We start from the raw sequence: 26,113 nt of genomic DNA, 5'->3' as shown, positions 1-26,113 counted from the left end.
TGACAGGCAGGGGACAGGAGGGGACAGAGTCGGTGCAGGCAGGGGACATGTCTGGAGTCCTCCCCACACTCCAGGGACACCCCAGGGACACCCTGGGGGTTCTCAAGGCCAACTCCAGGGACACCCCAAAGGGACACCCCAGAAAGGCTCAGGCCCCCCCCAGTTCCTCCCTTCCCATGATGTTTCCTACAGACACAAACCCCCCACCCCCCCCCATTGCTAACTGGTCACCAGTAGGTATCACTGGGCCTGGGGACACAGGATCTTGTCTGCCAGTGATCTTAGGGGCTGGAGCCTTTGTCCCTGGCTTAGTGGGGACCGTGACACCCCAAAAAGTCTTTCCCTCCTGGTGTGTGTGTGTGTGTTGGGGTTCCTGCACTAAATGACAGCTGATGCTGCCCTGGGAAGGGGGGACCCACCTCCCCCAGCACCCCCTGTCCTGGGGCGGGCAGAGGTGAGACACCCCTGGCAATGGCCAGGCAGTCCCCAAGGATGTCCCCTCCTGTGGTCACCCATCACGCCTGAGCTTTGTTTTGTCCCCTAGGTAATTTTTATTATTTATTTTGCAGACAAAGCATACCTCCCCTTGGCAGTTAAATTTTCATTTTCAGCGCTTGCAACAGCACCCGCTTTTATTGGGGTGGTGTGGGCCACGGGCCAGCGTCACCCGTTGTCACCCCGTGCCACTCAGGGTCTGTGCATCACCTGGCAAGCCCCGCTACGGCCGGGCTGGGAGGGGATGGGGCTCCGCCGACCACTTTTGGCTGCCCTGTGCCCCAGTGCCTGCCGCCTTGCCGGGGCGAGATGCCCTCGCCTGTCCCTGTCCCTGGGGCGGCCGTGACTCATCGGGAGGCGGGCAAGAGCATGAGCATCTCGCCTTGAGCCTTGAGCGAGGCCAGCCGGGGGGACAAAAGAGGCCACCCTCGACTCCCTCCCCCGCCACCTGCTCCCATGCTCGCCCGGGCTGCGGGTGCCTTGCGGGGATGGCCCCCAGCCCCAGCCGGGGGCTGCCGCAGGGCTGGAGGGGCTGCCTCCCCCATCCCACCAGCTCCTCGGCCCTTCAACCAGCTGCCCGGCGACTGGCGCGCTGGCTGGCTCAACCTGTACCGCTTCTGGCAGGAGGGCGGCTTGCACAACGTCCACCACATCATGGCTCGCAAGTTCCAGCAGTTCGGGCCCATTTACAGGTGAGGCAGCGTCTGCCCCCGGCACCCCCCGCCCCGCTCCCCCCGGCTCCGCAGCCTGCCCAGTCCAGGATGCTGTTGCTATTTCCAGTCCTGCTCTGGGTGAGGAGGGGGTGAACGGGTGCCTGAGCTGCTGGAGCCGCCCGGCTGGCTGTGTGCCACCCAGGCTTGATGCCACGGTGAGGGGCGAAAGGGGAGACCCATTCGTGCCTGGCGGATGTGGGATGTCGGGAGGAGGGGGGGGGGGGGGCTGGAGACGGACTTTGCCCACCCTGATCTCCGTGGGGTCTGGAGCAGGCAGAGGAGGAAGGGTGGGGGTCCAGGTCCTGCACCCCTGGCTGTGGCTGCCTGAGCCCTGGGAGCCTGATTCTGGTGCTGAGCCGCTGCATACCCTGGGATGGGACCTGCAGGCAGGATTTTGGGGGGTGCGAAGGGAAGGGTGGTTGATTTGGGGGCGCTGGGGGAAGGTGCTTGATCTGGGGAGGTGAGAGGCTGCGGGGACGGGTGCAGGTGGGGGTCAGCGTGCGGGGCTGACCCCCCTCTGCACCCCAACAGGGAGAAGCTGGGTGTCTATGAGAGTGTGAACATCATCAGCCCCCAGGACGCTGCCACCCTTTTCCAGGTGGAGGGGACGCTGCCGGAGCGCTTCAGTGTACCCCCCTGGGTGGCTTACCGCGACTACCGCAACAAGCCCTACGGCGTGCTCCTCAAGTGAGTCGGGGTGCCAGGGGGATACCCTTAAAATGGGGCTCCCAGGTTCTAATGCAATAGCCCTGGCACATGGGGTGGTGAGAAGCTGGAGCATCAGGAGGGTGATGAGGATGCTGACTGGCCCTGTGCTTTGGGAGGTGACATCCTCTGGGAGGGGGTGTGTGGGGTTCGTGGATGGGGGAGGACACTTCTGACCCCCCACTTTGGTGTCCCACAGGACGGGGGAGGCCTGGCGCTCGGACCGCCTGATGCTCAACAAGGAGGTGCTGTCACCGCAGGTGGTGGAGAGTTTTGTGCCTCTGCTGAGCCAAGTGGGCGAGGACTTCATCCAGCGGGCACGGGCCCAGGTGGGGAAGAGCGGCCGGGAGCGCTGGACGGCCGACTTCACCCACGAGCTCTTCCGCTTTGCCCTGGAGTGTGAGTGTCTGGGGCATGGGTCTCTGCAAGGCATGTCCCCCTGAAACACCTCTTTGCAAGGTACCCGAGATGGGTAACACTGTGCTTCCGCCAGCCTCACCCGCAGAGATGGGCAGACAAGCCTCTCCCCCAAGGCCCCAGGGTCTAGAGGGATGTCCTCTCCCTGGGCAAGCAGAGAACAACCCAAAACTGTTGATAAAACACTGTTTTATCATCTACCGGTCTTCAACTGATGCCCAACAAGGGGTGCCTTCCTGGCCCCGTGATGCTCAGAGTGAGCAGGAGGCCAAGCCAGGTCCCCATAGAAAGGCTGGAGCTGGCCATGAGAGGGTGGAGGGGACGAGGTCCCCCCTGGCTGGGTCCCCTCACGGGTGCTGTGCTTGCAGCCGTGTGCCACGTGCTCTACGGGGAGCGGCTGGGGCTGCTGCAGGACTTTGTGGACCCCGAGGCGCAGCGCTTCATCGATGCCGTGACCCTGATGTTCCACACCACCTCGCCCATGCTCTACCTGCCGCCTGCCCTCCTCCGCCACCTCAACGCCAAGATGTGGCGGGACCACGTCCGGGCCTGGGATGCCATCTTCTCCCAGGGTGAGTGCTTCTCCTGCCCGCACCGTCCTGTGTCACCCAAGGCCCCTTTGAGGACCTGGGTCTGTAGCGCAACCTCATCTCACCAGCGCAGAGACCTTCTGGGTCCAACCACCCAGCAAGGGGCCACCAGGTCCAGGAAGGCTTTTCATATCTGGAGCTTGTGGGGTGGGGAACTGTCCAGGAGCGATAAAGGGCAGATGATGGGCATCAAGTTGAGGGGAGCAGCTCTCCCAGAGGGACTTGTGGCCTCTGAGAGCTTTTGGCACCTGGCACAACTCTCTTGCAGGGTGTCCTCCCCCAGGGCATCCTCATCCCTAACCCTCTGTGCCCACCCAGCCACTGCTGGGTCCTGCAGCAGGGACCGCAGTCCCAAGCTGCCACAGGAGCAGCTCCCATGGAAAAGCCACTGGCGTGGGACAGCGATGTCCTAAGGTGCCACATCTGGTGCCTTCCTCCTCCACCATGGCCCTGGGGGAGGAAGACCACACCATGTCTCCATGTCTTTTCAGCGGACAAATGCATACAAAACGTCTATCGGGACCTGCGGCTGCAACGCAAGAGCACCAAGGAGTACATGGGCATCCTCTGCAGCCTGATCATGCAGGACAAGCTGCCCTTGGATGACATCAAGGCCAGCGTCACCGAGATGATGGCTGGCGGGGTGGACACCGTAAGGAGCGGGCAGGGTTGCTGGGCAGGGAGAAGGTCCTGGCTGGTGTTGAGCCTTGCTCCCCTGCCCCGCTCCAGACCTCCATGACGCTGCAGTGGGCCATGTTTGAGCTGGCGCGGTCCCCGGGGGTCCAGGAGCAGCTGCGGGCAGAAGTCCTGGCTGCCAAGCAGGAGGCAGCAGGGGACAGGGTGAAGATGCTGAAAACCATCCGGCTGCTCAAAGCCACCATCAAGGAGACACTCCGGTGAGGAGAAGCCCCCGCTGAAAAACACCCCCAGCCCCTTCCCTCCCCGAATCGCTGGCACTGTTGGGATGTCGTGCATTGAGGTGGGACATGAGCAGGTGAGGCTGCCCCCAAAATCAGGTGTGTGGGACCTGTCCCCCTAGGCTGCATCCCGTGGCAGTGACCCTGCAGAGGTACACCACTCAGGAGGTCATCCTCCAGGACTACCGCATCCCCCCAAAGGTTAGCATGGCCTCCAGGTCCCTCCTCACCCCAGCCTGCTTCACACAGGGCTCTGGGTGGAGGTGGGACCTGGAGCATGGGTGGGTGACATGGGGGAGCAGCCGCGGGGCTGGATCCCATCCTTGCACCCCCTTCCTGCACCCCAAGCACCAGCTGAGCCACGTGGGGAGCCAAGACCCACAGGGGCTGATCCTTCCCTGCAGACGCTGGTGCAGGTCGGTCTCTACGCCATGGGCCGGGATCCTGAGGTCTTCCCCAAGCCGGAGCAGTTCAGCCCCCAGCGCTGGCTGGCAGCTGGCCCCAAGCACTTCAAGGGGCTGAGTTTTGGGTTCGGACCCCGCCAGTGCCTGGGACGCCGGATCGCTGAGCTGGAGATGCAGCTCTTCCTCATGCAGGTGAGCATCCTGCTGCTGGGGACACTGGGGGCCTGGCACTGCAAGGGGTCGGGGAGGCGGCACGCGGGTGTTGGCACCTCCAGTGTTTCCCATCTTCTCTTTTCTCCCACATCCCAGATCCTGGAGAACTTCAAGATCGAAACCATGAGAGCGGTGGAAGTCGGGACCAAGTTTGATCTCATCCTGATCCCAGACAAACCCATCTACTTGACCTTACGGCCGCTTGAGCCCCAAGCATGAGGAACCCGACCCCGGGTGACACCCCGCCGGTCCCAGCTGGGGGGTCGCCCCCACCATCCCAGCAAGCGCTTTCAGCTCCTTACAGCCAGACCAGCTCAGGGATGCGAGCCGGGGGACGGCTGGGACGCTCTCACGGCCACAGCCTTGGCTCCGAGCATCCCTGCCTCCGCTCAAGGCTGCGCTTACGCCACGGGGGAGATAAACCCCCGCAACCCCAGCCCCCACCGTCACCCCACGGAGCGCAGGGCGGAGGGAGCTGCTGCACCCACCCGGCTGCGCGGGGGTCCCCAGGGACCACGCCGGGGACTGCAGCCCTGCTTCTCCGACACCCTCTCACGTTTTGCTTCGCCTCTGATTTACTCTGTAATTTCATCATCTGAAAAAGCACTGGCTCCTTCGTGCCAGCATTAGTTTTCTCCAGCTCTTTCCCCAGGCACGGGCTGGGACAGGGGGTCCAGGGTCTGGGGTCTTCTCGGGGGGGCTGCGGAGATCGCTGGCAGGTTCTGCTGGGGAACAGGAGAATGTCTCAGGGAGCTGTAAATACAGCCCTCTCTGGGGGGCATCGGGTGGGGATGAGAGGACTGCAACAAGGGGGTCTGAGCTTGGGGGGTACCCTGGGGTGCTGGGGGGGGTCCTGTGATGCCAGGGACCACCCTCCTCTCTCCCTCTTGCCCAGGGTCCTGCAGGGAAACTGGGGCAAATCCTCCCTGATGTAGGGGTGGGCACGGAGTCCCCCCGCTATCCCCCCCCCGCCAGCTGTCTGAGTGCAAAGGGGTGGCTCTGAGCCCCCCTCGGTCTTGAACACTGGCTGCCAGCCCCCATGTGGGGTGGCCCTGGTGCCCCCCGGGTGCTCACCGAGGCGGGGGCGTGGGGGAAGCCGTGCTCCCTCTCCAGCAGACGAGTGCCAAGCTCCTGCTTCTCCCTTCCCCATCTCCTCGCCGCCTCCTCCAGCTGGGACAAACCCAAACCAGGCTCGTTCTCTCCAAGGTGTGGGGGCTAGAGGAGCCCCCCATTCTGGCCCAACACCCCCAAGCTCCCCACCAGCAAGTGGGGTGCAGGAGGGCGATGCCCACCTGCCTCTCCAGCACCCGCCCGCGGGCTTGTGCCTCCTCCAGCCTGGCCAGCAGAGACAGCTTCTCCGCACCCCCGAAAACACCCTGCAGGCCATGAGATGAGCAGGAGAGAGGAAAGGCAATGCTGGATCGCCCCCCGCTTCCTACACCCTGCTCTTGGGGGGCAGCAAGCCACAGGGGTGGCTATCACCCCACAGAGCTGGAGTTGCCACCTAGGCGATGCCCCCAGTTTGCCCAGTTACCCCCTGGTGTTGCTTTCTGGGGTGCCACATCTCTACTCCCCCTCTCAGACCTGTTCCCCCCTCCCCAGTCTCACCGGCAAAGCTGGGGGCCGTGGGGAGTTGGGGGGTGGGTGGTGGTGGGGCCTGGCCAGCTCCTCCCGCAGCCTGCGGTTCTCAGCCAGCAGAGCAGTGTACACCTCCGCGGAGAGGGCTTCACCTGGGGGGTGGGGGGGGATGTGTCCTACACCCCCCATCCCGTGCAGAGATGGGGGTTAGGAGCAAGCCCTCACCTCCCCGACACCCAGGAATGGGTGCTGGAGGGCTCAGGACCAACTCTGATCCCCCACCACAGACCATCCCACGGCCAAAGGAATGCAGCAGCCCCCCCCGAGGGTCCCCATCTCTGCTTGCACCCACCTGATGGCTTCTCAGTGCTCAGGCCCGTCCCAGTGAGCTGCTCCTGCAGCACCCGCTCCATCACCTCGATCACCTTGGGAGCGAGCAGAGCCATTCCCATGTCACCAGCTCAACACGAGGCAGTGGTGACCATCACATCTCCCCAGCCACCATGGGCCTGGGACCAGGCAGATCTCATGGAGGGCTGGGATGGGCCAGAGGGTCCCATCTGCTCCACAGAGCCTCATGCCCCCCCAGGCTGACCTTCCCACCCCGACCTCGTGCTCCACAACTCACTTTCTCCTGCTGCCGCACTGTCTCCTCCAAGCCCTTCGTCTTGGCCACCTTCTCCTGGCACCTCCTCAGCGCAGCCTGCTGCTGCTGGTGGGCTCGCTGGAGCAGCACCAGCTCCTTCTCCCGGTCGTTTTTCTGGGGGGGAGGAAGGGGAAAAGCCCCCAGGGACCACTGCGCTGAGCCTCAAGCCTTAGGGCATCACTTGTAGAGCTGGGAGAGGCTCATGGTGGGGGTCACGGGGGTTTCAGGCACTTGCTTGGCTATGGGGGTGCCATGACGCTCTCCCTGCTGCCCCCCTGCTCCTCCACCCCCACTCCATCCCTCCCAGGCAGCTCCTGCACACTCCTGCCGCTGTCCATACCCGGATCAGCTCGTTCTGCAGCTGCTGAACACGGTCCTTCAGTCTCCTCATCTCTGCCGTGCTGGCCACCAGCTTGCGCTTGAGGGTGGCTGCAACAGCCCATGCCACATCCTTGTCACCTGGCCAGGGATGGTGCAGCCCCCTCTGCTGCAACAGGGAGGGGGGTCCCCCACTTCCCACCTTCCCCTCCCCTGTCACGCACTGAGCCTGTCTAGCAGCTCCTCCCGGGTCATGACATCCAGGTCCACGTCGGTGAGCAGAGCGTGGCCCAGGTCCTCCTGCGTGGCCAGGCTGCGCCGCAGATGCCCGTTCTCCACCTCTAGGCTGGTGACATGCTGGCGCAGGGACAGGAGGTCCCCTGCCATCCGCTTCAGTGCCAGGCGGTAGCCGCGCGCCTCCTGCCAGCCCAGAGCAGAGCTGCTGGCACCCCGCGGCCAGCCGGGGCTTTCCCCAGCACCAGAAGCTCGGCTGAGGGTATTTCCCTTGAGAGTCAGACCCACCATGGAGGAGCTAAGAAACATCCAGGTTTTCCCCTGCCTCTTGCAACCATCCATCCTCTTCCCATCCATCCATGCATCCATGTATCCTTCTCTTCTCTTCTCCATCCACCCATCCTTCTCTCCTGTCCCTCCAAACCTTCTCCTGCCCACCCCCCCATCTCTCCCTCCAGCCACCAGCCCCCCCCCCAACCATTTCCCCATCTCTTCCTACCACCCCCTGGGAGGAAAACCAGCTCTCCCAAGACCATGGGGTGCAGGAGTGCTGCAGCTGGGGGTCAGCCACAAGCTCTGAGCCTTACCAGGCTTTGCAGGTACTTAGAAGAAGGGAGGTGGTGGAGAATAACAGAGGGATGAATGTTTACACAGATGAGCCTGGGGTTTTTTAGCACCCGTGTGGCTGCACGACACCTTGCCGGGTGATGCTGGGGGGAAATAATTCCCCAAGGGTTTGCACCTTCCCAGGCAGACCCTCCTGAATCCCTCCCTGCCACGCCGGGCTGTGGGGAGGATCCCGACAGCAGGGACCTTGGCCGGAGGGAGCCGCGTGCCTCCAGCTCCCCTGGCCCCCCACTCCCAGCCTTGGGGACGGCCTTGGCCAGCGGCCTGCGGGGGGGCTGGGGCGCGGGGAGGGGGTGCAGCGGCATCACACAGCCTTGGGGAAGGGGGGAAGGGGGGGGCAGGTGCAGCCAGAGGCTCAGCCCCCTCCTCCCCAGCTGCCTGGGATCTGGTTCACCCAGGACTGGGCTGGTGCCCAAGGTGCAGCCCCTTACAGCCAAACTCAAGCACTGCCCCCACCGAGACCTTCACTCACCGGCAGCACAGAGCCAACAGCAGCCGGACTTTGGTCCCCACCAGCACCAGGACCTGCCTCAGGGACACTGCTGTCCCCCCCACTGCCCCCTACTCCTCCCATCCCCCTGGCACTCACCAGCTCCTGGGGGTCCCTGATGATCTCCTGGGACCTGCAGAGCAGAGAACAGGGGGACACCCTTGGCCAGCTGCTCCCACCAGAGCGAAACACCGGCAAAGCCTTTGCTGAGGAATGCTCTGTAGGAGCCAGGAGCCTGTATGGGGTGCCAGGGGGCAAGACAAGTTTGGGTGGGCGTGGGGGTGCAGTAAGGGTGGGAGCCTGGAGGAGATGAGGAGAAAGATCAGCAGTGGTGGGGCAGGAGGAGAAGCTGCTGGGGAAAACATGGGGAGAACGGAGGAAGGAGGAAACCACCCCAAGGAGGATGAGAAGAAGGAGCCAAGAGGGGGCTGCAAAACCGGCGTGGTCCCCGTACCTCTGCTCCCCTGCCAGCGCTCCTGTCCCACGTGGGAATGGCCGCTTTCCGGGCAGGATGCTGGCCACGGTGTCAGCTCCTGGGAGGGACACGTTGTCTTGGTGGAGCTGGCAGGAGACATCAGAGAAGAGGGTGAGGATAAGGAGCAGACTGGGGAAAGCCCTCTGAGAGGAGCAGCAAGCTCCTTCAGCCCCTTCCCCACGGCTGGGAGCAGCATTCCTGGCTTTCACCTGGAGCAGAACACCCTTGGCACTGCAGGTGTGGGGTCAGGATCCAGCCCTGCCCCAAAAGCCTCCGCAACCACTGGCTGCGATGCTTCCAACACCCCGCTTTGAGGTTTGGGTGTAACATGTGGCTGCAGGGCTGGAAGACCTTCTCCTGAGGCTGGGGACACTTAGAAATGCCTGGCTTTGAGCATCATCGCATGGCTGGACCATTGACCCATGCACCCTTGGGAGGAAATTTGGTTATGGCTGAAAGCAACCCCAGCCAGGCACTGTCCCTGTGACAGGGACCTTTGAGTCCTCAGCTCCTGTTGGTGACACCAGGAACAGGGTGACGTCCCCATCCCCGCCCAGTGCCCCCCCTCACTCACAGTGGCAGAGAAGGGTCTGTAGTACAGCATCGTCCCCGCGCCTGGGGTGCCCCCAGCACCCTGCTCCCCGCAGCCAGCCCTGCCTGCCAGCGGGTTGCCAGGCTCTGCCTGCTCCAAACAAACTCCCAGCGGCTCAGCCACCCCCGGACAAACATCCCGTCCCCATCCCCGTGCCACCACCTGAGCTGCTGGCCAGTGGACTTACAGCCATGCTGGGGGGGTTGTAGCATGAGGAAAAGCTGTTTTTCCCAGGCCCTTCCTGCTGGCAAAGGGATTTTGGTGGCGCAAGGGCTCCTGGCAGCCTGGCAGCCTGGCTGTTGCTACAACACAACCCTTCTCTTAGCAGCTCCTCCCTGCAGCAGCTCAGTGCCTAAAACCACCCGGCTGCTCCCACACGGGTGCATCCCAGCCGCAGGCAGCTGGCTGTGCGGCTCCTCGCCCTGGCCACCCGCATCTCTCCCCCTCCAGCATCCCTCCTGCCATCGCACGTGCCATTGCCCCTTCCAAAGCCAGCGGGCCCAGCGGGCAGCGCCTGCCTGCAGCTCTGCCTGCCTGCAAGCACTCCCTTTGAGACACCAGCCCCTTACAGCCCCCAGCCCCCCCTCCCCAGCCCCAGCCCCATTTTGGTCCCCATTGCCTTATCTCCTGCTCCCAGCAGCGCAGACACAGGGAGGTGACATGGTGGCAGCCACCACCGGGTCCCAGTGCGGCCAGGTGGCTCTGGCAGTGACAGCACCTCATTTCCATGCCTTGGATGCGGGCATGGAAACGCTCTCCCCTCCCAGCACACTTCTCTGATGTTTCAAATGCTCAATTAACTTCTGAGGACCAACGTCTTGGAGATGCTGGGCGGCATCAGGCTTCAGCTCTGCCTTGGGGTTTGGCCTGATCCTGAACAGAGGATAATCTGCTGATCAAACCCCACTTTCATCCCCAGATTGAATTTATAGGATTTTAAGGCTAGGGATGCTCTGTCCCAGCTGGTTCCCCCAGTCCCATCCCCCTTTCAGGGCACCCACAGCGGCTCTTGCACCTCCTACCCGCTGCGGCATCCCGCACCCACCTCTCCTCTGGTGTTTGTTAGGAAACAAAGAGGCCGGTGTAAGTCGATGGAGCCCCTCGCTACCTCGTCCCGTGCCATCAATTTTTCATCAAAGAGCCAGTGGGAAGTGTGCAATTATCTGCTCCATCAATAATGCACAGGGCTGCATTTGGCTTGCCCAGGCTGGGCAGCTGCTTTCCCTGCCTGTGCTGGAAGGTGCTGGGTTCACCCACGGCTTTTCTAGGCTCAGACAACACCTGCAGAGGCTGGAAGACCATACCCAGCCTTCAGTCCCAGCCCAGCGCTGCTCAGATAACCACCACCCCATTCTTCTGCCCGCGGTCCCACTCCCCGCAGGCAGCATCACCCGGGCGCTGTCCCCAGGGATGGGTGCAGAGTTAAGGGTATTTGGACACATTTCCCCCTACACCTCCTATCTCACATCCACCCGGAGATAGCTGCGTCTCTCCTTCCCGCAGGGGTCTGGGATGAAAGGCTGGGAATCCACGTCTGAAATGATGGAAGCTTTGAAACTCCTTGCACTCAACTATTTATTTTTAAATTTTTTTCCTCATAATTTCCAAGCCTCTGAAGCTTCCTCTGCCTTTAGAGCCTTTCATCCACCCCGACAAACCACCCCCCTCCTTCCTATATTTGCTTAGGCCAAGTTTTTTTTTTTATTATTTATTTACTTAACAAATTGCTCCAAGACGCTTTGATGTATCCGATTAGCTTCGACTGCTGGAATCAATCCATCTCTAGACTCTAGACGGAGCAGCATGCAGTGAAGCGAGGGAGTGGGGCTAGCAATAAACCGCCACAGGAGGCTGGAAGTTCTGAAAGTGGCCAAAAATAAGGTGTGCCAGAGGGTTCTGTATCGGCATGGCCTGGCCTGACCCCATCCCTGGCCGGGGAGGGGACAGCAATGCACCCTGAGAGCGGCTGAGGACAGGCCAACTCGTTTCACTTGTGAGCACAGAGGCATTTGAGCCCCTGGCAGAGCACCAGCCTCTTCCACAACACAATCTCCCTCCAGCTCAACAAATAACATGTCCCTGGATGAGTATTAAGCCCAATTCCTTAATTGTTATGAAGATGGGATAAGCTCAGATTTACATATCTGAGGAAAAAAAAATTGCTGCAGCAGCTTAGGAAGATCAGAGGGAAAAAAAATCCTATTTCTCCCTCTTTTGTGGAACAAAAGCTCACAAGGAAACCACCAGGAGATAGCTGCGCCTTTATTTGCTTTGCCTGATGCCCTCATCAACCTTACACATCCCCTTGGGACACTGGTACGGGATGGGGCTGGGGGGGATGTCAGGTCCCGGATGCCCGCAGCCCCTCCCTGGGGACACACCAGTACCCAAACCCATCCTCTGGACGACGCCCGGGCAGATGTATATGTGGGGCAACATTTCCCTGCCTCCCCCGCCCTACTTCCAAAATCAAAGCATTTCCCTGGTGAGCCCCAATCCCTGGGGCATTTATCGGTCCCCTGGGGGAAACAGGGGGGTCTTTAGCCCCCCACTGCCCACACACCAGGCAGGATGCACCAGCCGGTGAAAGGCGGCACATAAGGGGGATTTTATCTGATTAAACTAAGGCTGAACTCCCTTCCCGTGCATGGGCTGGGGGCGGGGAGCTGTGCAGGGAGGGGGGTATATTAGCCAAAGCATTACAATTCAATTTAAGAGTTAATTGGATTGCATTGAAAAGCGCTTAATCTGAGCCGAGTTCGATTTAATAGAGACACCACATCTTCTGCTCCCTTCCTAACCAGGATGATGATTTTAGGGTGGGTGATTACCATCGCTATCCGGCTCCGGGCCCAGCTGCCGGCTGCTGATATCGTGTCGTACAAGGAAATAAAAGCCTCTAGATTACACCGGGTAACTCGGGGAGGCAGGATGCTCCGTGTAGGGACAACTGCTCCTTGGGCTCCCACCGCCTGCCTGCTTCTTCAAGATAAGGCTCAAGAAAGCAGTTGTGCTACCAGCAGGGACTGTGATTCCTCTGCGAGTCGCTGCTGGTTTATTTTGCTCAAAGAAAAAGAAGGAAAAAAAAAAAGAGAAAAAAAAAGAGAGAGAGAGAAAAAGAGAAAATCGACAGCTAGGAAGAGGTGAGATGACTTTGGGGAGCAAACTCTGGCTGAGTCAGCGCCTGGCTCCTGAAAAACAATTTCCTCCCCATCCCGTTGCACAGGGCTGCTTTTGGGAGGGACTGGGACAACCAGAATGATGTCCCAAAGGGATGTCCTGCTGCTGGTGGTGGTGACCAAAGGGAAAAGGAGGAAGGGAAGGTCAGCAGAGCCTCCCAGGATGGGCCAGAGCATCCCCCACCACTGCTGCTCACCCATGACCGCAAACTGGGGCCAGGTGTAAAAAAGCCCCCTCCTGAGATCAAAAAATGAGGGAGACAGGTTGCGACTGTTACCCTGCGTTCCCACTGGCTCTTTGTGGGTTTTTTTTTTCCTCATAGGAAAACATCCTCATCTGTGTAAGGTAAACACAATTCTAGCAGCTGGGGATGTGAGGAAGTGGCAAAATACAACAAAAAACCCCAGTACCAGCAGGAGACTTGGCAGCACCCCAAAGGGTCTGTTGTCCAAGCATCCCTTTTAAAACCTGTGCACGGGACCCGAGTTACATACCCTCCCCTAGCCCCACACTTTTTAAGTGCCCTCAAAGCGTTCTCAGCCCCTGGCTTTGCAAAACCAGTGGCTGCAGAGGGCTAACCCCCAAGCTTCCCCCCGCCCCCCCCAGTGACAGGCGCTGCCGTGACTTGCCCTTGGCCTGGCAGCAGTTTATGGCCGGCGTGGTGGCCATCCATTTTCACGTTTGCTTATGTATCGACTCGATTTGCTGATAAAACCCCCTTGCATTTCAGCAGCGAGCATAAATCCATCAACACCCCAAGCCACCAGGCTGATAACACCCAGCGCTGTGCAGCACCCACTGCCCTCAGCACCCGCCGCCCTGAGCATCTCCTCCCAGCTGTTGGGCCCCATCCTTCATTAATTAGCACTGGGAAAAGCTGAGAAGTCACTAAATGAGGATGGATGAGCCCTCCTGTGCTGCGCTCACCAAGAGTTTAGTAGCGCTGCTGCGGTTACGTTGGAGCAGGACACACAGGGGCGCACCCATGCCAATGCATGCACCCCCAGACACACAAAACCCAGAATTTTGGAGCAGTTTTCTCTTTTTTTCCCTGCTCTGGCTGGCTGCTGGGGGCCTCAGGCCATACCCCCTGCCGCCCCACCCACGGCCATGCAGCCCCAAGAGGGAGAAGCACATGCAAAACCCACCAAGCTCGATGTGCTTCCCACTGCTGCCCAGAGCTGGGCCACCAACAAACCCCGGTGCAGCACAGCTGCAGCACTCAGACCGTCTGCAACCCCAGACCCCCGAGACCCCCAACCCCCTGCCGTTGGGTCCCTGCCCCTCCAGCACCCTCCACTGTCCTGCAACCCACTCGCCCCTCTATCCCCCTCTTCACCATCCCACCTCGCCCCATCTTGCCTCCAAGAAAACAACATTTCCAGCTACTTTTCCTCTCCCCAGCCCAGCCAGCTGGAAGCAGGGACTGGGGGGACTGGGGCTGGATTTGGGTGCTGGGAGGTTTCTGCCGTACTCTGAATGCCATCAAGGGCCTCTCCCCACCTTGTGATGCCGGATGCAGGGCACCCCATCCGTGCCCCCATGTCACACAGTGGGGACACTGGGGAACCCACCCTCGGCACGGGATCTTTGAATGCTGGCTAATTAAATAAAAGGGGCAAAAAGCTAATTAAATAAAAGCGGAAGCAAATTGCTGAATCTTTAATGTCCTTGAGAAATAAGAGGGGCACAAATATAACGTGGGGTCACATCAGCTGATTTATGGGTCGCTTTTATTGATGGGCTTAATCCTGCGTGACGGGTGTGCTGGGGGTGCCCAGCCTCGTGCCGTGGGGGCTCGGGCACCCATGGGTGTCCAGCTCACCGGCAAACCTAACTGAGCCTCATCCGGGGCCAGGGCGCGGTGGGACACCCCCAGCCCAGCCCGAGCACAGCTGCCCAGGGCGCTGCGGGACCCCCCCGGAGCTGCGGGACCCCCGGCAGCCGCGGCGCACGGAGATACCGCCAGGGGGCGCTGCTGCCGCGCACCGCAACGGCCGCGGCACGGCGGGATGGGGGCTCACAGCACCCTGAGCCACGGCACCCTGCAGCACCCTGACCCTGAGCCACAGCACCCTGAGCCACGGCACCCTGAGCCACAGCACCCTGCAGCACCCTGACCCTGAGCCACAGCACCCTGAGCCACGGCACCCTGCAGCACCCTGACCCTGAGCCACAGCGCCCTGAGCCACGGCACCCTGCAGCACCCTGACCCTGAGCCACAGCGCCCTGAGCCACGGCACCCTGCAGCACCCTGACCCTGAGCCACAGCACCCTGAGCCACGGCACCCTGCAGCACCCTGACCCTGAGCCACAGCACCCTGAGCCACGGCACCCTGCAGCACCCTGACCCTGAGCCACAGCGCCCTGAGCCACGGCACCCTGCAGCACCCTGACCCTGAGCCACAGCGCCCTGAGCCACGGCACCCTGCAGCACCCTGACCCTGAGCCACAGCACCCTGAGCCACGGCACCCTGCAGCACCCTGACCCTGAGCCACAGCACCCTGAGCCACGGCACCCTGCAGCACCCTGACCCTGAGCCACAGCGCCCTGAGCCACGGCACCCTGCAGCACCCTGACCCTGAGCCACAGCACCCTGAGCCACGGCACCCTGCAGCACCCTGACCCTGAGCCACGGCACCCTGAGCCACAGCACCCTGCAGCACCCTGAATCACAGCACCCTGAGCCCGCAGCACCCTGAGCCAGAGCACAATGAAGCCACGGCACCATGATCCCACTGCACCCTGACCCTGAGCCCACAGCACCCTGCACACACCCTGACCCCACGGCACCCTGACCCTGTGGTACCTTGAGCCTACAGCAATCTGACCCTATGGCACCTTCACCCTGTGACACCCTGACCCTGAAGCACCTTCACCACTGCGGCACCCTCACCCCTGCTCACCATCACCCTTTAGCATCCTCACCCCCTGCAGCACCTTAAACCCCTGCAGCACCTTAACCACCTGCAGCATCTTCATCCCCTGCAGCACCCTCTCCCCTTGCAGTATCATTTTCCCTCCCATCCCCCCTCCCCTCCCATCCCTCTATCCCCTCGAAGCACCCTCTCCCCTTGCAGCACCCTCTCCCCTTGCAGCACCTTCACACCTTGCAGCACCCTCTCCCCATGCACCATCATTTTCCCTCACAGCACCCTGTCCCCCCGCACCGCAACCACCCACCACCACCACCACCACCAGTGGGCCACCTTTGCAGGCACCAGTCTGGCGGAGCTGCTGGGCTCAGCAGTGCCTGTGCTGGGGGGTCCCCTCCCAGCTCGCTGAGGCAGAACCCCCTGCTCAGCAGCCACAGGAGTCCTTGTCTTCCTCGGAGGTCACCCAGCAGCTGGAAATGGGCCCTGCAAAGGGGCCCCAAGCAAGAAATCCTGATCCCCACTCACAGCTGCCTGTTCTGCCATGCCACGGTGCGGTTTTGGGGGACAGTCTGCACATCTGGGCTCTCATGCGATAGAGCTGATGGCACACGTGCAGTGCCAGGAACAAAATGCCAGCAAGGCAAAAACCACCTCAAACCACTGACTTCTGCCAGCCCCACAGGAGACCCTCTGGCTTGTGAAACCCCCGGCAGTGACAGGTCAGGGAAACAGGGGTGATGGGAGCAGGGAGAGAAAGGCTTGAAGAAGAAGCAAATGTTTGAAGAGGTTGGAGAAAACGCCCCCCTAATCGTTAAGTGCTGCTTGTAAATTATTCATTGACTGGTAAGAGAGGCACAAATCTATTCAGCAAGAGGGCACAAGGGTAGGAAAACACGGTGCGGCTGAGCCCGGTGTAAACCTCAGCCTAAGGTCAGAACGCTCATCCAGCAGAGATCAGCCTCAGACCTTGATAAGCCCGAGGGGGGGCTCATGTCCCAGCACAAACCTGCGCAGAGGCTTTTCTGCCTCCGTGGGACCAGGGCAGGGCAAGGTTACCCCATCTCTGATAATATTCCTCATTGCTTTGTTTTCCTCTCCCCGCCCCCCCCCCCCCGCCCCCCTTTTTTTAATGAAGGCATTAACAAGCAGATCTGGAGCAGGACCTCTAAAGCCGCAGGGTAGGGACGGGGATCCGGGTTTGATCAGCCAGAGCAGAGTGGGAAGAAGTGACAGGGCTGTGATCAGCAGAGTGCTCCCCCCCAGACCCCCCTAGACCCCACTGCCGGGGGGGCTGTCATGTCCCAGCTCCCTCCTGCACGCACGCTCCATTAGTAGGGTGTCAGCCCTGATTCCCGGGGCTGTCAGGAGATGGGCTTTCCAGGGCTTTCCAAGCAAATTCCCCACACTGCAATGCAAGTGGAGTGAAAATAATTTGTGCTTTAGGAGGGAGAAACAAGCAAAAGAAAGAAAACGGCTGTCAAAGGTTGGGGGGGGAAATAATAATCCTACCAGCAAGGCTTTCTAGAATTTTTAGCCAGAACAAAAAGATGTTTAGGCAGGGCAGGGGTGCCCAAGGCTTGTGCAAACCCTTTCTGGGCCACTGCCCCACTCAGGCTTTAAAACTGGATGCTGGAAGCATCCTCAAGACCAATTCCCACCCGCCCTCACCTGCCGACCCAGGGGTGCTGCTGTGAGGATACAGCCAGCTGGGCTTGAGGCTGCTCAGGGCATCAGCACACACAAGTGGCAAAGCTGGGGGTGAAAACACGTCGCATAGACCATGTAGTGATGCCAGGGCTGGGTCCTGCGCAGGTCTGAAGGGTGGTGGGGCTTCTCTGGAGCCCAGGGCTCCATCAAATTTGGACTTGGCATCCTCACCGCATTTCAGCCGTGCTGCGGTACCCGCCTCCACGTGACCCATTCCAGGTTTCTATTAGTCCGGGCATAAAGCAGCCGGCACAGGCACGGAAAGGGAAGTAATAAAGCTCAGTGGATTGGAGGAATTAAAACAGCTGGAGGAAAAACAAATAGCTTTTCTCTATTTTTTATGGTTGTTATTTTATTGTTAATTTTTTTCTTGCTTTGCAGCCTGAATCGTAGGGAGAAAAGGGATTGGGTTGCAGGTCATCTGCTGAGGGGGAAATAACCAGGCTTTGGGGCAGCACAGGGCCCCTCCACCCCTTCCCTCCCAGCTATTTAATAAGCAGAATTGGGGTTTAACGACCTGTTATTTTTAAAGCCAGATGGCTTAAAGTACAGGAAGATATTAGGACCAGGAGGGCTGGGTTTAAATTCATCCAAGGGCTCCATTTATCGGTACAAAGGCTGGAGGAGGAGAACAGCTGCCTTTTCTTTTTTTTTTCCTGGAGCCAAAAGGTATGAGCTTGGAGGTGCCTGGGGTCTCCAGCATAATGCAGTTGTAATAGGAGAGAATTTGCTAAATGGATTTGGGATTGAGCAATTAGATCGAAGCTGGTGCATCCAGGCTGCTCCAGTAAGCACTGCCACCAGCAAGGTGATGGGATGCTGTCCCCCCTCCAGCCCCTGTGCCACCCTGAAACAGCTGGGCACTGGGGATGTGGCACTGCCAGAAAGGCTCCTCCATGGGCACAACACAAGAAATTATTGTTACAACCAGGCTACAGATAAAACCCGTCCCTCCCAGCAGTGCGTAGATTGGGAGATTAAAATGTGGGATCTATGCCAGATTTTCACTGTTGGGAGGCAGGGTGGGTGTGTGCCTTCTCGGGGGCTGGCAGGGTGATGCAGCGGGCAGGGTGCCAGCATGCCATCGCTGGCTGCTTCTTACCTGGCAATAAAATGGCTGCACAGGGGCTGGCGGCAGCTCCTCGCCCCTCCCGGGCATGCTGGTGGTGGTGGGCTCCAGGCTGGGCAGGGCACTGCTGCCCGACAGGGGCAGGAACGCTGCTGGTCTCTGGGGAGGGAGAGAGAATGGTCTGGATGATGGATGGATGGGGTGGCAGGGGCGAGGAGGGGGCACCTGGACTGAGCCACCCCCACTGCATGTCTCCTGCCCCACCACCCAAGTCTCCAGTATGTCCCCAGGACTGGCGTGATGGGACAGAGCTGTGGGTTGGCCACACCCATGTCACCTTTGCGAAGTGCGAGGGGAGCTTTGTGCAGGGAGGGAGTCCCTGGGGTGAACCAGTGCCTGGCTGACAAGGCAAGGAGGAGGATGCTGTCCTTCACACTGAAGCCTGTGGTGGTGGAAATGGCAGCTCTGTGCCCCACTCAGCCTGTCTCTCCCCGTCCCTGGGAGGGCAGGAGGTGGGTGCCCAGGCCCTGTGGGTGCAAAGGGATGCTAAAAGCCACCTTGCTGCCTGGCGCTGCCCTGGCTTCGGTGCTGGCCGGATAAGGCACCTGGGGCACACGGGCAGCCCCTGCCAGACCCCTGCCAGATGCTGCTGGCAGCAGTAATGTCATTTCCCTGCCCCTCATTTCCCGCACCCGGCTCGGTGCGCCCTGCTCTCCTCCCGCCAGCCTGGCTTTTATAGACTCCTCTCTAATCCGGTTAGAGGGGGAAGTCAGATCTAATGGAATAAACGATGGAGTCCGCACACTCCTTGCTGCTGCCTGCAACGGCAAGGTCATGGACAGGGACTATTGCCCTGACCTGGCCGCCCTGGCTCCCAGTATTGGGGCAGATTTAGGTGACCGGGACCTGCCTTGCCACTGGGATCCTCGCATCAAGGCATGGCACGCCAGCACCCACCTAATTTACTGCCTGAGAGCTGGTGACCGTGACCTGGCAAATCCGCTGCTCCCCCTCACCCCCCCACCTCCTGGATGCTCTCTTCGCTTCGCCAGCTGAGCAGTCAGGCTGTGCGCCCTCTCCAAATTGGCTGCGGGCATGGGCAGCAGCGAAGTGGCCCTCACTGGGGATTGCTCCGTGCCTGCGCCCGGCCGCGCCTCGTTAGTGCAGCTAACCAGAGTGGTGAGCATCCCCCCGCCCGGCAGCAGGGATGAAGTGTCCAGAGGCGTCCCCGTGCCCTTCCCCATCACTGCCTCATTAACACCATCAGCATCATCATCCCCTCTGCTGCCGCATTTCATTACGCCACCGCCCCGACCTCAACCAAGCTCCTTCAGCATCAAAGCTGGGGTGAAGATGCCCCCCGCCCCACCACTCTCCCCCTCCCTGGGGAACAGCATCATGCAAAATGCAACAGTTTAGGCTCTGCCTGCAATTACTGAGGCCAGTGTGCAGCTGCTGCCCGCCTCGCCGGAGCGATGGCCAGCCCGGTCCCGCCACCATTGCCCATCGGAGAGCTGCTCGCCCGAGTGCATGTGCTCTTAATTCAATTAGCGCTGCCCTGAACGCTCCCCCAGGACCAGCCGGCGGAAACCAACAAATTCTCCTTAACAAAGACATTCCCTGCTGCTTTTTTTTTTGGTTCCTCACTGGCTTGGCTCTCCTCAGCTAACAATGCTCCCAGCCGACAGTGATGCCATAATGCCTCTTGTAATTTGCCATGCAATAAGAGGAATGGGTGATGTGTTTGATTGACAGGTGTCAATCAAGAGCTGGCAAGCTCTGCCGAAAGCCCTCGGAGGGTTTGCCAGCTCACCAGGAGAAGATGCTTAGCAGGGCAGGGTGATGCTTCACCGAAACCAGCCTTTCACCAACTTCTCCATCCCCTGCAACGTGGTTTGGGGATAAAACCCCAGTGTCGGCGCTCATGGAGGGCAAACCTGACCAGACAGGCTGAAGTAACGGGAAACACACGGTGATTCCCCACTCCCCAACCAATTGTAAACCTATTTTTTTGCCAGCCCGAAAGGGGTTTGGTCACCAGGCTGGCATGGTGACAATTTACACCCTGGCGCTGTGACAATTTACACCAGGCACCGATCTGCTTCTGGTTTTAAACGGCAGCAATTATAGAAATTAAGGCTGTTTAAGCAATGATATAAGCAGCCTGTTGATTTTTTTTTTTTCCTTGCCTGGAAATAAATAGCACTAGCTTTTCCCTTTTTTTTCAGAGGCTGTCACCACGTGCCGGCATGTTCCCAGACCCTGTCTTGGGTGACGTGACCAAGGGTGCTCAGCAAAGTGGGTGGCAGAGGCTTGAGGCGACCCCAAAGGTCCCAGGTGCTGAGTTAATGGGCTGAGCAAGGTGGGGTCGTGCCAAAACAAATTGTGAAACAGGCTGGCTAATAAACAGGGGTGATGAATAAATCCTTTAGGAGTAAAGGTGCCTCCGGTGTGTATTTTCCAGCCCTTGGATGGGGCTCAGCATCCCCCGGGCACATCAGGGACCACATCCTGCTGACCCTGTACATGGATTTGCCACTGGCTACTGCATGGTCAAACTCAACTTTCCTGGGCAAGGCACTAAATTTGGGGTGCAAAAAGAAGAATGAAGAAAAAGCAGGAGCCTTGCCTTGAGCCACCAAGCAGTACGGAGGTGGATGAATTCGGCTGCAGGTTTTCCCGCTGCAACAGTTTTTCAGTGACAGCCATTAATTTGCTAAAACGCCAGCGTTTTGCTGAAGTCTTTGATTTCTTTGTCTCCCTGAGATGATCAAAGTCTTTTGTTCTCATTTGGACTCCAAAGAGGGAGCGCAGGGTGATGAAGGCAGGGGGAAATGGGCTGTGTGGGGGCAAATCTGGGGGTCTCGGTGCCTTTACAGGGGTGGGGGGGCTGCAACCCAGCACTGCCCTTTCCCTGGGATAATACAGCTCCTGTTTGCTCATCCCTGGTGTCAGGGCTCTTGGCTTTTAATAAAGCAGCTGCTCCAAACCCTTTCCCTGTGGCTATTACAAATGTAGCAGGGTCTGAGACCCTGCAGAAATACTGGGGGATGAGTCTTATTTATGGGGAGTCCCTTATCCCTGGAAAACCCTGGCGCTCGAGACATTTTCCCAGCAGGGAGGGTCGATGTGAGCATCTGAAGCCAAGCTCGGGAGCATCCAGACCCCTGGTAGGAGTTGGTGAAATCCCCGCAGAGGCCACGGAGCTGCCGGGATTTACACCCAGCTCCGAGTGTGCTGGGGAGTACAGATGGCCCAGAGTTTATTTAGCTGTTTGTTATAAAAAGCCCAGCCAATCTAGGTTATGCATTTTCAGCTCTCTACATTAAAATACTAAAAAAAAAAAAAAAAAAAAAAAAAAGAAACAAGATAAGCTTGGTGACTCTCCTCCTCTGCCACCCGGCTGGGGAGAGCTGTGGGGTGAGGGAGCATGGGGCAGGATGGGCAGGGGTGCTGGGGCTCCTCACACCCAGGGGACAGGCAGGGATGCTGCGGCTCCTCACACCCCGAAGACAACCCTGGTACAAAGGCTGCCCCAATGCCTTGTTGGTCCTTAATTGACCGTCTTTACCTCCTGGCCTCCGTTTGGCCGCTTCTTGTTGTCCCAAAGCTGAGCCCAGGACTAATCCATGAGCTGAGGACTTGGAAATCGAGCCTTCAAGCATCCCTTGAAGCCTGGGGCTGCTCAAAGTGGGAGAGGAGAGGATCTGCCCCTGCAGCCACAACATCATCTCCCCTGCCTGCCAGGCCGTGGTTTTGGGGTGCTGGGGATCACAGCCAGCCAGCTGCAGCATCTTCCTTAGAAAATCCTGACCTCCAGGCAAGGGACAAGGGCCTCGGCAATGCTGGGAGGAGCCGAACATGCCCTTCCCTGCTCGGTGGCAGCTCGCTCATTGATTTGCATCGCTCTGGGTCCGTCTGCCTGGGCTGCCGCCGGATGAATTAACCAGACGCAGAGCCCAAGGCCAGCTCTGGCTCTCCTGCTTTTTGTTTCCACTCCCAGCTCTTACATATATTAAGGAAGGCAGGGCTGGAGGGGGGGAAAGGGAGAGGTTGGGGAAGAGGAGAAAAAAAAATTACAGCTCCCAGATCAAAACAATAATCAGCTAAATGAATTCCGCAGCATTTTCCCGCATGACTGCGAGTGATAATTTAGTGCAGCAGCCAGCTGGAAGCAAAAGGATTAATTCTGCACTTAGTGACACCCATGTGAATAATTCATCACACGCAGACCCCTTTTTGCTGACCCCCCTGGGCAATCCCTCCAAAGACCCCCACCAGCCAGCCCTGGCCCCCACGGCTCCCAGGGGGATGGTGGGATACGGTCACCAGCGCAGCATTCAGACCCGTCCCAAATTCACTTTAGGGATAGGATTTTTTTTTTTTCTTTTTTTTTGCAGATGGGAGCAGAGGCTGGAGGCTGCAGTAATTAGATCGATTGGGCTCATGGTTGCATCCTAACCTGCCTAAGGGCTGGTCCTGGAGCCAAGGGCTAGCAGGGTTCCCTCCTCCCCAGGAAAAGCAGCCAAATTCCCTCCCTGCTGTGACATCTCTGGGGACCACAAATGCTGGATGAAGACAGCTGGACATTTGTTACTGCGGTTAACCAGCCTGGCCTTTCTCCACATGGAGACAGTGAACAGCCTCTCCCAGATACCCTGCCTGTGCCCTGCCTGCTCTGCTGCCTCTGGTCAGGATTGCCTGGGAATACAAGCATGTGCCAAAACCCCTGGGAAAATGATGGATACGTGAAAGCAAGAACGATGCCACTTTTTTTCAGTTGCCCAGTGGCGTGGTTCAGAGCTCTGAGACAACAGGTGCAAGGGATAAAACCCAGCCCCAGCCCGGCTGATCCCCACCTGAGAGGTTTGGAAAGAGGGTGGTAGCTCTAAAGAGCCATCTCCCACCCCATCCCCATCCCTCCCACCCCACCCCCTTTCCTCCCACCTCGGGGTTCGCCTTCCCCAGCATCTCACCTCCGATCGAAGGAGCTGCAGGCAGAGCCCCACGGTTGGGGTGGCCCCAGTTGTGGTTTTGAGGTCCGTGCCCTGGGGAGGCAGAGGAAGGGTCACAGCCTGCACTGGCCTCTGGGTTTCTCCTGGAGCCCTTTGTACCTTTGACCACCCAAATGCCACCCGAAGGCACAGGGCTGTGGGTTGGAGCAGAGACCCTGGCCTCCCATGGGATACTTGGGAGCTCTGTGCCGGGTGGCCCACCCAGATGAAGAGGTGGTATTTCCATCTCACCATCCCAGCAGCTATAGGTATCACCACCTATAGGTACCATCACCGTGCCAGCCTGCCCAGTGTTACCCCAAAGCTCCTGGCTTACCTGCACAGCGAGGCCATCCACACGCATCCCACCGCTCTGTGCCGCCAGCTCCCGGAAAACGTGGCTGGTGAGGGGCAGCACCGAGTATCCCACAGGAACAAGGGTGCCTGGAGCATCCCACACTGGGGAAGGGGTGAGAGCAGCTGGCTGGGGGCACGGCAGCCCAGGACCTGCCCCTGGCCAAGCCCAGGGACAAGGGAGAGCATCCTCGGTGGGGACCCTGAACTCACTGGTTTTGTACGGATAATATTCTATTGCCAGGGCAGTATCTTCGGAGAAGATGGTGGCTACATCTCGGCCTTGGAAGAGGAAGGAGGTGTCCCAGGTTGGCTGCTCTGGGGGTCCAGCTGGCCGGGACATCTTAGGAGACAACAGGAAAATTTTCCTTCAGATACCTTCTCTCTCTAGAGATAAATAAGCAGATAGATAGGGGAGAGAGGAGAGGTGGGGTAACAAAAAGCACAGCCTGCGCAGCTGCATCCCACCCCTGGCTTTCACTGGGTCTTCAAGCTTGGCTACTTCTCTCTGGCTAATTCCTGCCAAAAGCTTCCCCCTCGCAGAGCCAGAGGAGGAAACCACCACATGGACCAACTACCCCATGCTTCAAAACATCATGGGAAGAGCCTGGAGGATGACCCGCGCTGCTCTGGGGTGAGCCTTTTGGTATCTGTCCGGCAACCTGGCACTTGCACTTGGGAAAGAGTTTTGCAATGAACCATGGACCCCGAAAGCCCAAACAGAATTTTGGGGTCCATATATCATCACAAAACCCTTTCCTAAGCGTGACATCTGGGTCTCCTGACAGATATTGAACAGTGGGCAACATGTTTATCCCCAGAGCCGAGATCTGTCGTCGGAAATGGCATCGGTCCATCCCTGCCAGCAGCTGCTTCTCTTTACCTTGGGAGAGCCCTGCCAGCTCTCCAAAGGTCAGCCTTAACACTGGCTGCCCAACGTCGAGAAATTATTGACAGCAGCTCCTTTTTAATGCTGTTACTCCCTCCCCTTGGTCAGCATCGCCCCGCAGGGATGAGATGCCGATCGGCTTTTCTGCATCAGCACATTTATGCTTGGTTGAGGAGGGTCTTCCCCTGCTCATGTTTGGGGATGCTAATGGGCATTACTCACCTCAGAGACCCGCAACGGTGCATTACCCAGCCCTGGGAGCTGTTAGCAAGGGGAGCGCGGGGCTGGGATGCTTCAGAGCCAAGAACACCTCCGCAACGGGCTGCACTGGGCAGCGCTTAGTGCTGGCTCAGCACTGGGCTGGCTCTCTTGGCTGGGAATTTGTCAGGGGCTCCCTAGAGTCAGCTGGGGTTTTCAGCTGGGATGCAGCTTGCTTTGACTGCAGGGAGCCCAGTCTGTGCCTGTAAGTCCTTATGGAAAACCTATACAGACTGGGGCAGCTCCCAGCAGCTGGATCTGGCTCAGCACTCTCCAGTCGCTCCTCTCTTTTCCCAGCCTGCATCCCAGCCCACGGGGCTGTTTCATCAGCCTCAGAAAGCCCAATTTTGGAGGGAAAAATCTAAAAAGCACTGAACACCGCCTCCAGTTACTTTTCCTGGCATCCACCTGTACAAGGCGCTGTGAGACGGTGCCATTTCAGACTCAGCAGGGAAGGGAAAAGTCAAATGTGGGAGCATATTGTTAATTTGACCCCAATTGCCGGAGGTCCCGAGCCCACATGGCTCCTCTCACCGGGACAGGGATGGGAGATGTCGCTCCTGATTTCCTCCCCTGATTTTGGGGGCTGTGGGGGGTGGGGCAGGAGTGCTTGCTGGGTCCAGGCTGCTTCCCACCGGCTTGGCGGGACAGATGGATGCTCTGCACCAAGGCATCAGAGCTGATGCACTGATCTGGGCAGACATCTTGGCGCAGCAACCGCCTCTGCCAAGGGCCACCTGGAGAAACAACAAAGGGGATGGGGAGGAGGAGGAGGAGCAAGGAGACGCCTTCATCCTCCTTGGCTACCCCAGCTCATCTGCTGAGAGCTGATTCAAAGGCAGCATCATTGGCATGAGGAGGGGTAGAGGTGGCCAAGCCCACAGCATCTCCCCTGCCTTCCCAGGGGATGGGGCCATCCCCTGGTCCTCACGGCTGCCTGTCCAGATGGTGCAGACCCCAGAAGAGTGAGAAGCTCCAGATACGTGGGTTAAGCTGGAGGGTCCCCAAGGGAAAGAACCCAAAAGGAGATTTATGGTAGAGAGGTTTGAGCTTGGTGCTTGGAGGACAGACGCAGCGTGGCTTTCTGTAGGAGGCACAGCCCAGTGCCCATCCGCCCTGTGGATTTGCCATTGCACCAGTGTGTCCAAACCCATCCCTTTTGGTGAGAAAGGGGCTGTTGGCTCAACAGGAGCACCCAAGGAGAGCACCCAACACTCTTACAGGTGGCTCTGTGCAGGTCTCAGCTAAGTCCTGGCCAGGAAGACCAGGTCTCCAGGCCCCTGGCCAGGCAGGGAAAGGTTAGCAACCGGGGAACCCAAAAACCCCCTAAGTAAGAGAAGTATGAGGGGTGCCCTGCTGAAGGTGAACCCA

At 59.3% G+C, this 26,113-nt stretch overlaps 2 protein-coding genes across 4 annotated transcripts in view; one reads left to right on the top strand and one right to left on the bottom strand.

Moving 5' to 3' along the window:
* The first annotated feature begins 804 nt into the window (after nucleotides 1-804).
* On the top strand, nucleotides 805-4,673 carry LOC121092025 (cholesterol side-chain cleavage enzyme, mitochondrial). Of its 3 annotated transcripts, XM_040602428.1 has the most exons (9): nucleotides 805-1,187; nucleotides 1,740-1,895; nucleotides 2,113-2,312; nucleotides 2,699-2,902; nucleotides 3,412-3,572; nucleotides 3,650-3,816; nucleotides 3,960-4,038; nucleotides 4,242-4,433; nucleotides 4,551-4,673. In XM_040602428.1, the coding sequence occupies exons 1-9, from the start codon at nucleotides 952-954 to the stop codon at nucleotides 4,671-4,673; spliced, it is 1,518 nt and encodes a 505-aa protein (XP_040458362.1). In that variant the 5' UTR covers nucleotides 805-951. The 3 variants fall into 3 exon arrangements, 2 of the variants coding, with proteins under 2 accessions (XP_040458362.1, XP_040458361.1); XR_005829157.1 differs by having other exon boundaries at nucleotides 3,960-4,433; nucleotides 4,551-4,665; XM_040602427.1 differs by having other exon boundaries at nucleotides 4,242-4,673.
* A 372-nt stretch (nucleotides 4,674-5,045) lies between these two features.
* CCDC33 (coiled-coil domain containing 33) overlaps nucleotides 5,046-26,113 on the bottom strand; it is a 43,983-nt gene continuing 22,915 nt past the window's right edge. Inside the window, exons 10-22 of the mRNA XM_040600224.1 lie at nucleotides 23,809-23,938; nucleotides 23,579-23,700; nucleotides 23,224-23,295; nucleotides 18,281-18,406; nucleotides 8,802-8,908; nucleotides 8,330-8,480; nucleotides 7,221-7,614; nucleotides 7,019-7,107; nucleotides 6,661-6,792; nucleotides 6,385-6,457; nucleotides 6,063-6,184; nucleotides 5,743-5,830; nucleotides 5,046-5,166 (exon numbers count right to left, since the gene is read on the bottom strand). Of these exons, the coding sequence (XP_040456158.1) occupies nucleotides 5,081-5,166; nucleotides 5,743-5,830; nucleotides 6,063-6,184; nucleotides 6,385-6,457; nucleotides 6,661-6,792; nucleotides 7,019-7,107; nucleotides 7,221-7,614; nucleotides 8,330-8,480; nucleotides 8,802-8,908; nucleotides 18,281-18,406; nucleotides 23,224-23,295; nucleotides 23,579-23,700; nucleotides 23,809-23,938 (1,692 nt within the window). The 3' untranslated portion in view covers nucleotides 5,046-5,080. The remainder of the gene's footprint in view (nucleotides 5,167-5,742; nucleotides 5,831-6,062; nucleotides 6,185-6,384; nucleotides 6,458-6,660; nucleotides 6,793-7,018; nucleotides 7,108-7,220; nucleotides 7,615-8,329; nucleotides 8,481-8,801; nucleotides 8,909-18,280; nucleotides 18,407-23,223; nucleotides 23,296-23,578; nucleotides 23,701-23,808; nucleotides 23,939-26,113) is intronic.

Source organism: Falco naumanni, chromosome 7 (genome assembly GCF_017639655.2).
Source record: "Falco naumanni isolate bFalNau1 chromosome 7, bFalNau1.pat, whole genome shotgun sequence".
In the NCBI taxonomy this organism is placed as follows: Eukaryota; Metazoa; Chordata; class Aves; order Falconiformes; family Falconidae; genus Falco; species Falco naumanni.
The sequence above is the reverse complement of the archived record's forward strand: the minus strand, read 5'-3'. Positions and strand labels throughout refer to the sequence as shown.

Excerpts from the sequence above, each read along its gene's own strand:
- LOC121092025 (XM_040602427.1), top strand. The coding sequence starts at position 952 with ATGCTCGCCCGGGCTGCGGGTGCCTTGCGGGGATGGCCCCCAGCCCCA. Across the intron at positions 2,903-3,411 it reads GGATGCCATCTTCTCCCAGG|CGGACAAATGCATACAAAAC; the intron begins GTGAGTGCTTCT and ends ATGTCTTTTCAG. Across the intron at positions 3,573-3,649 it reads TGGCTGGCGGGGTGGACACC|ACCTCCATGACGCTGCAGTG; the intron begins GTAAGGAGCGGG and ends GCCCCGCTCCAG.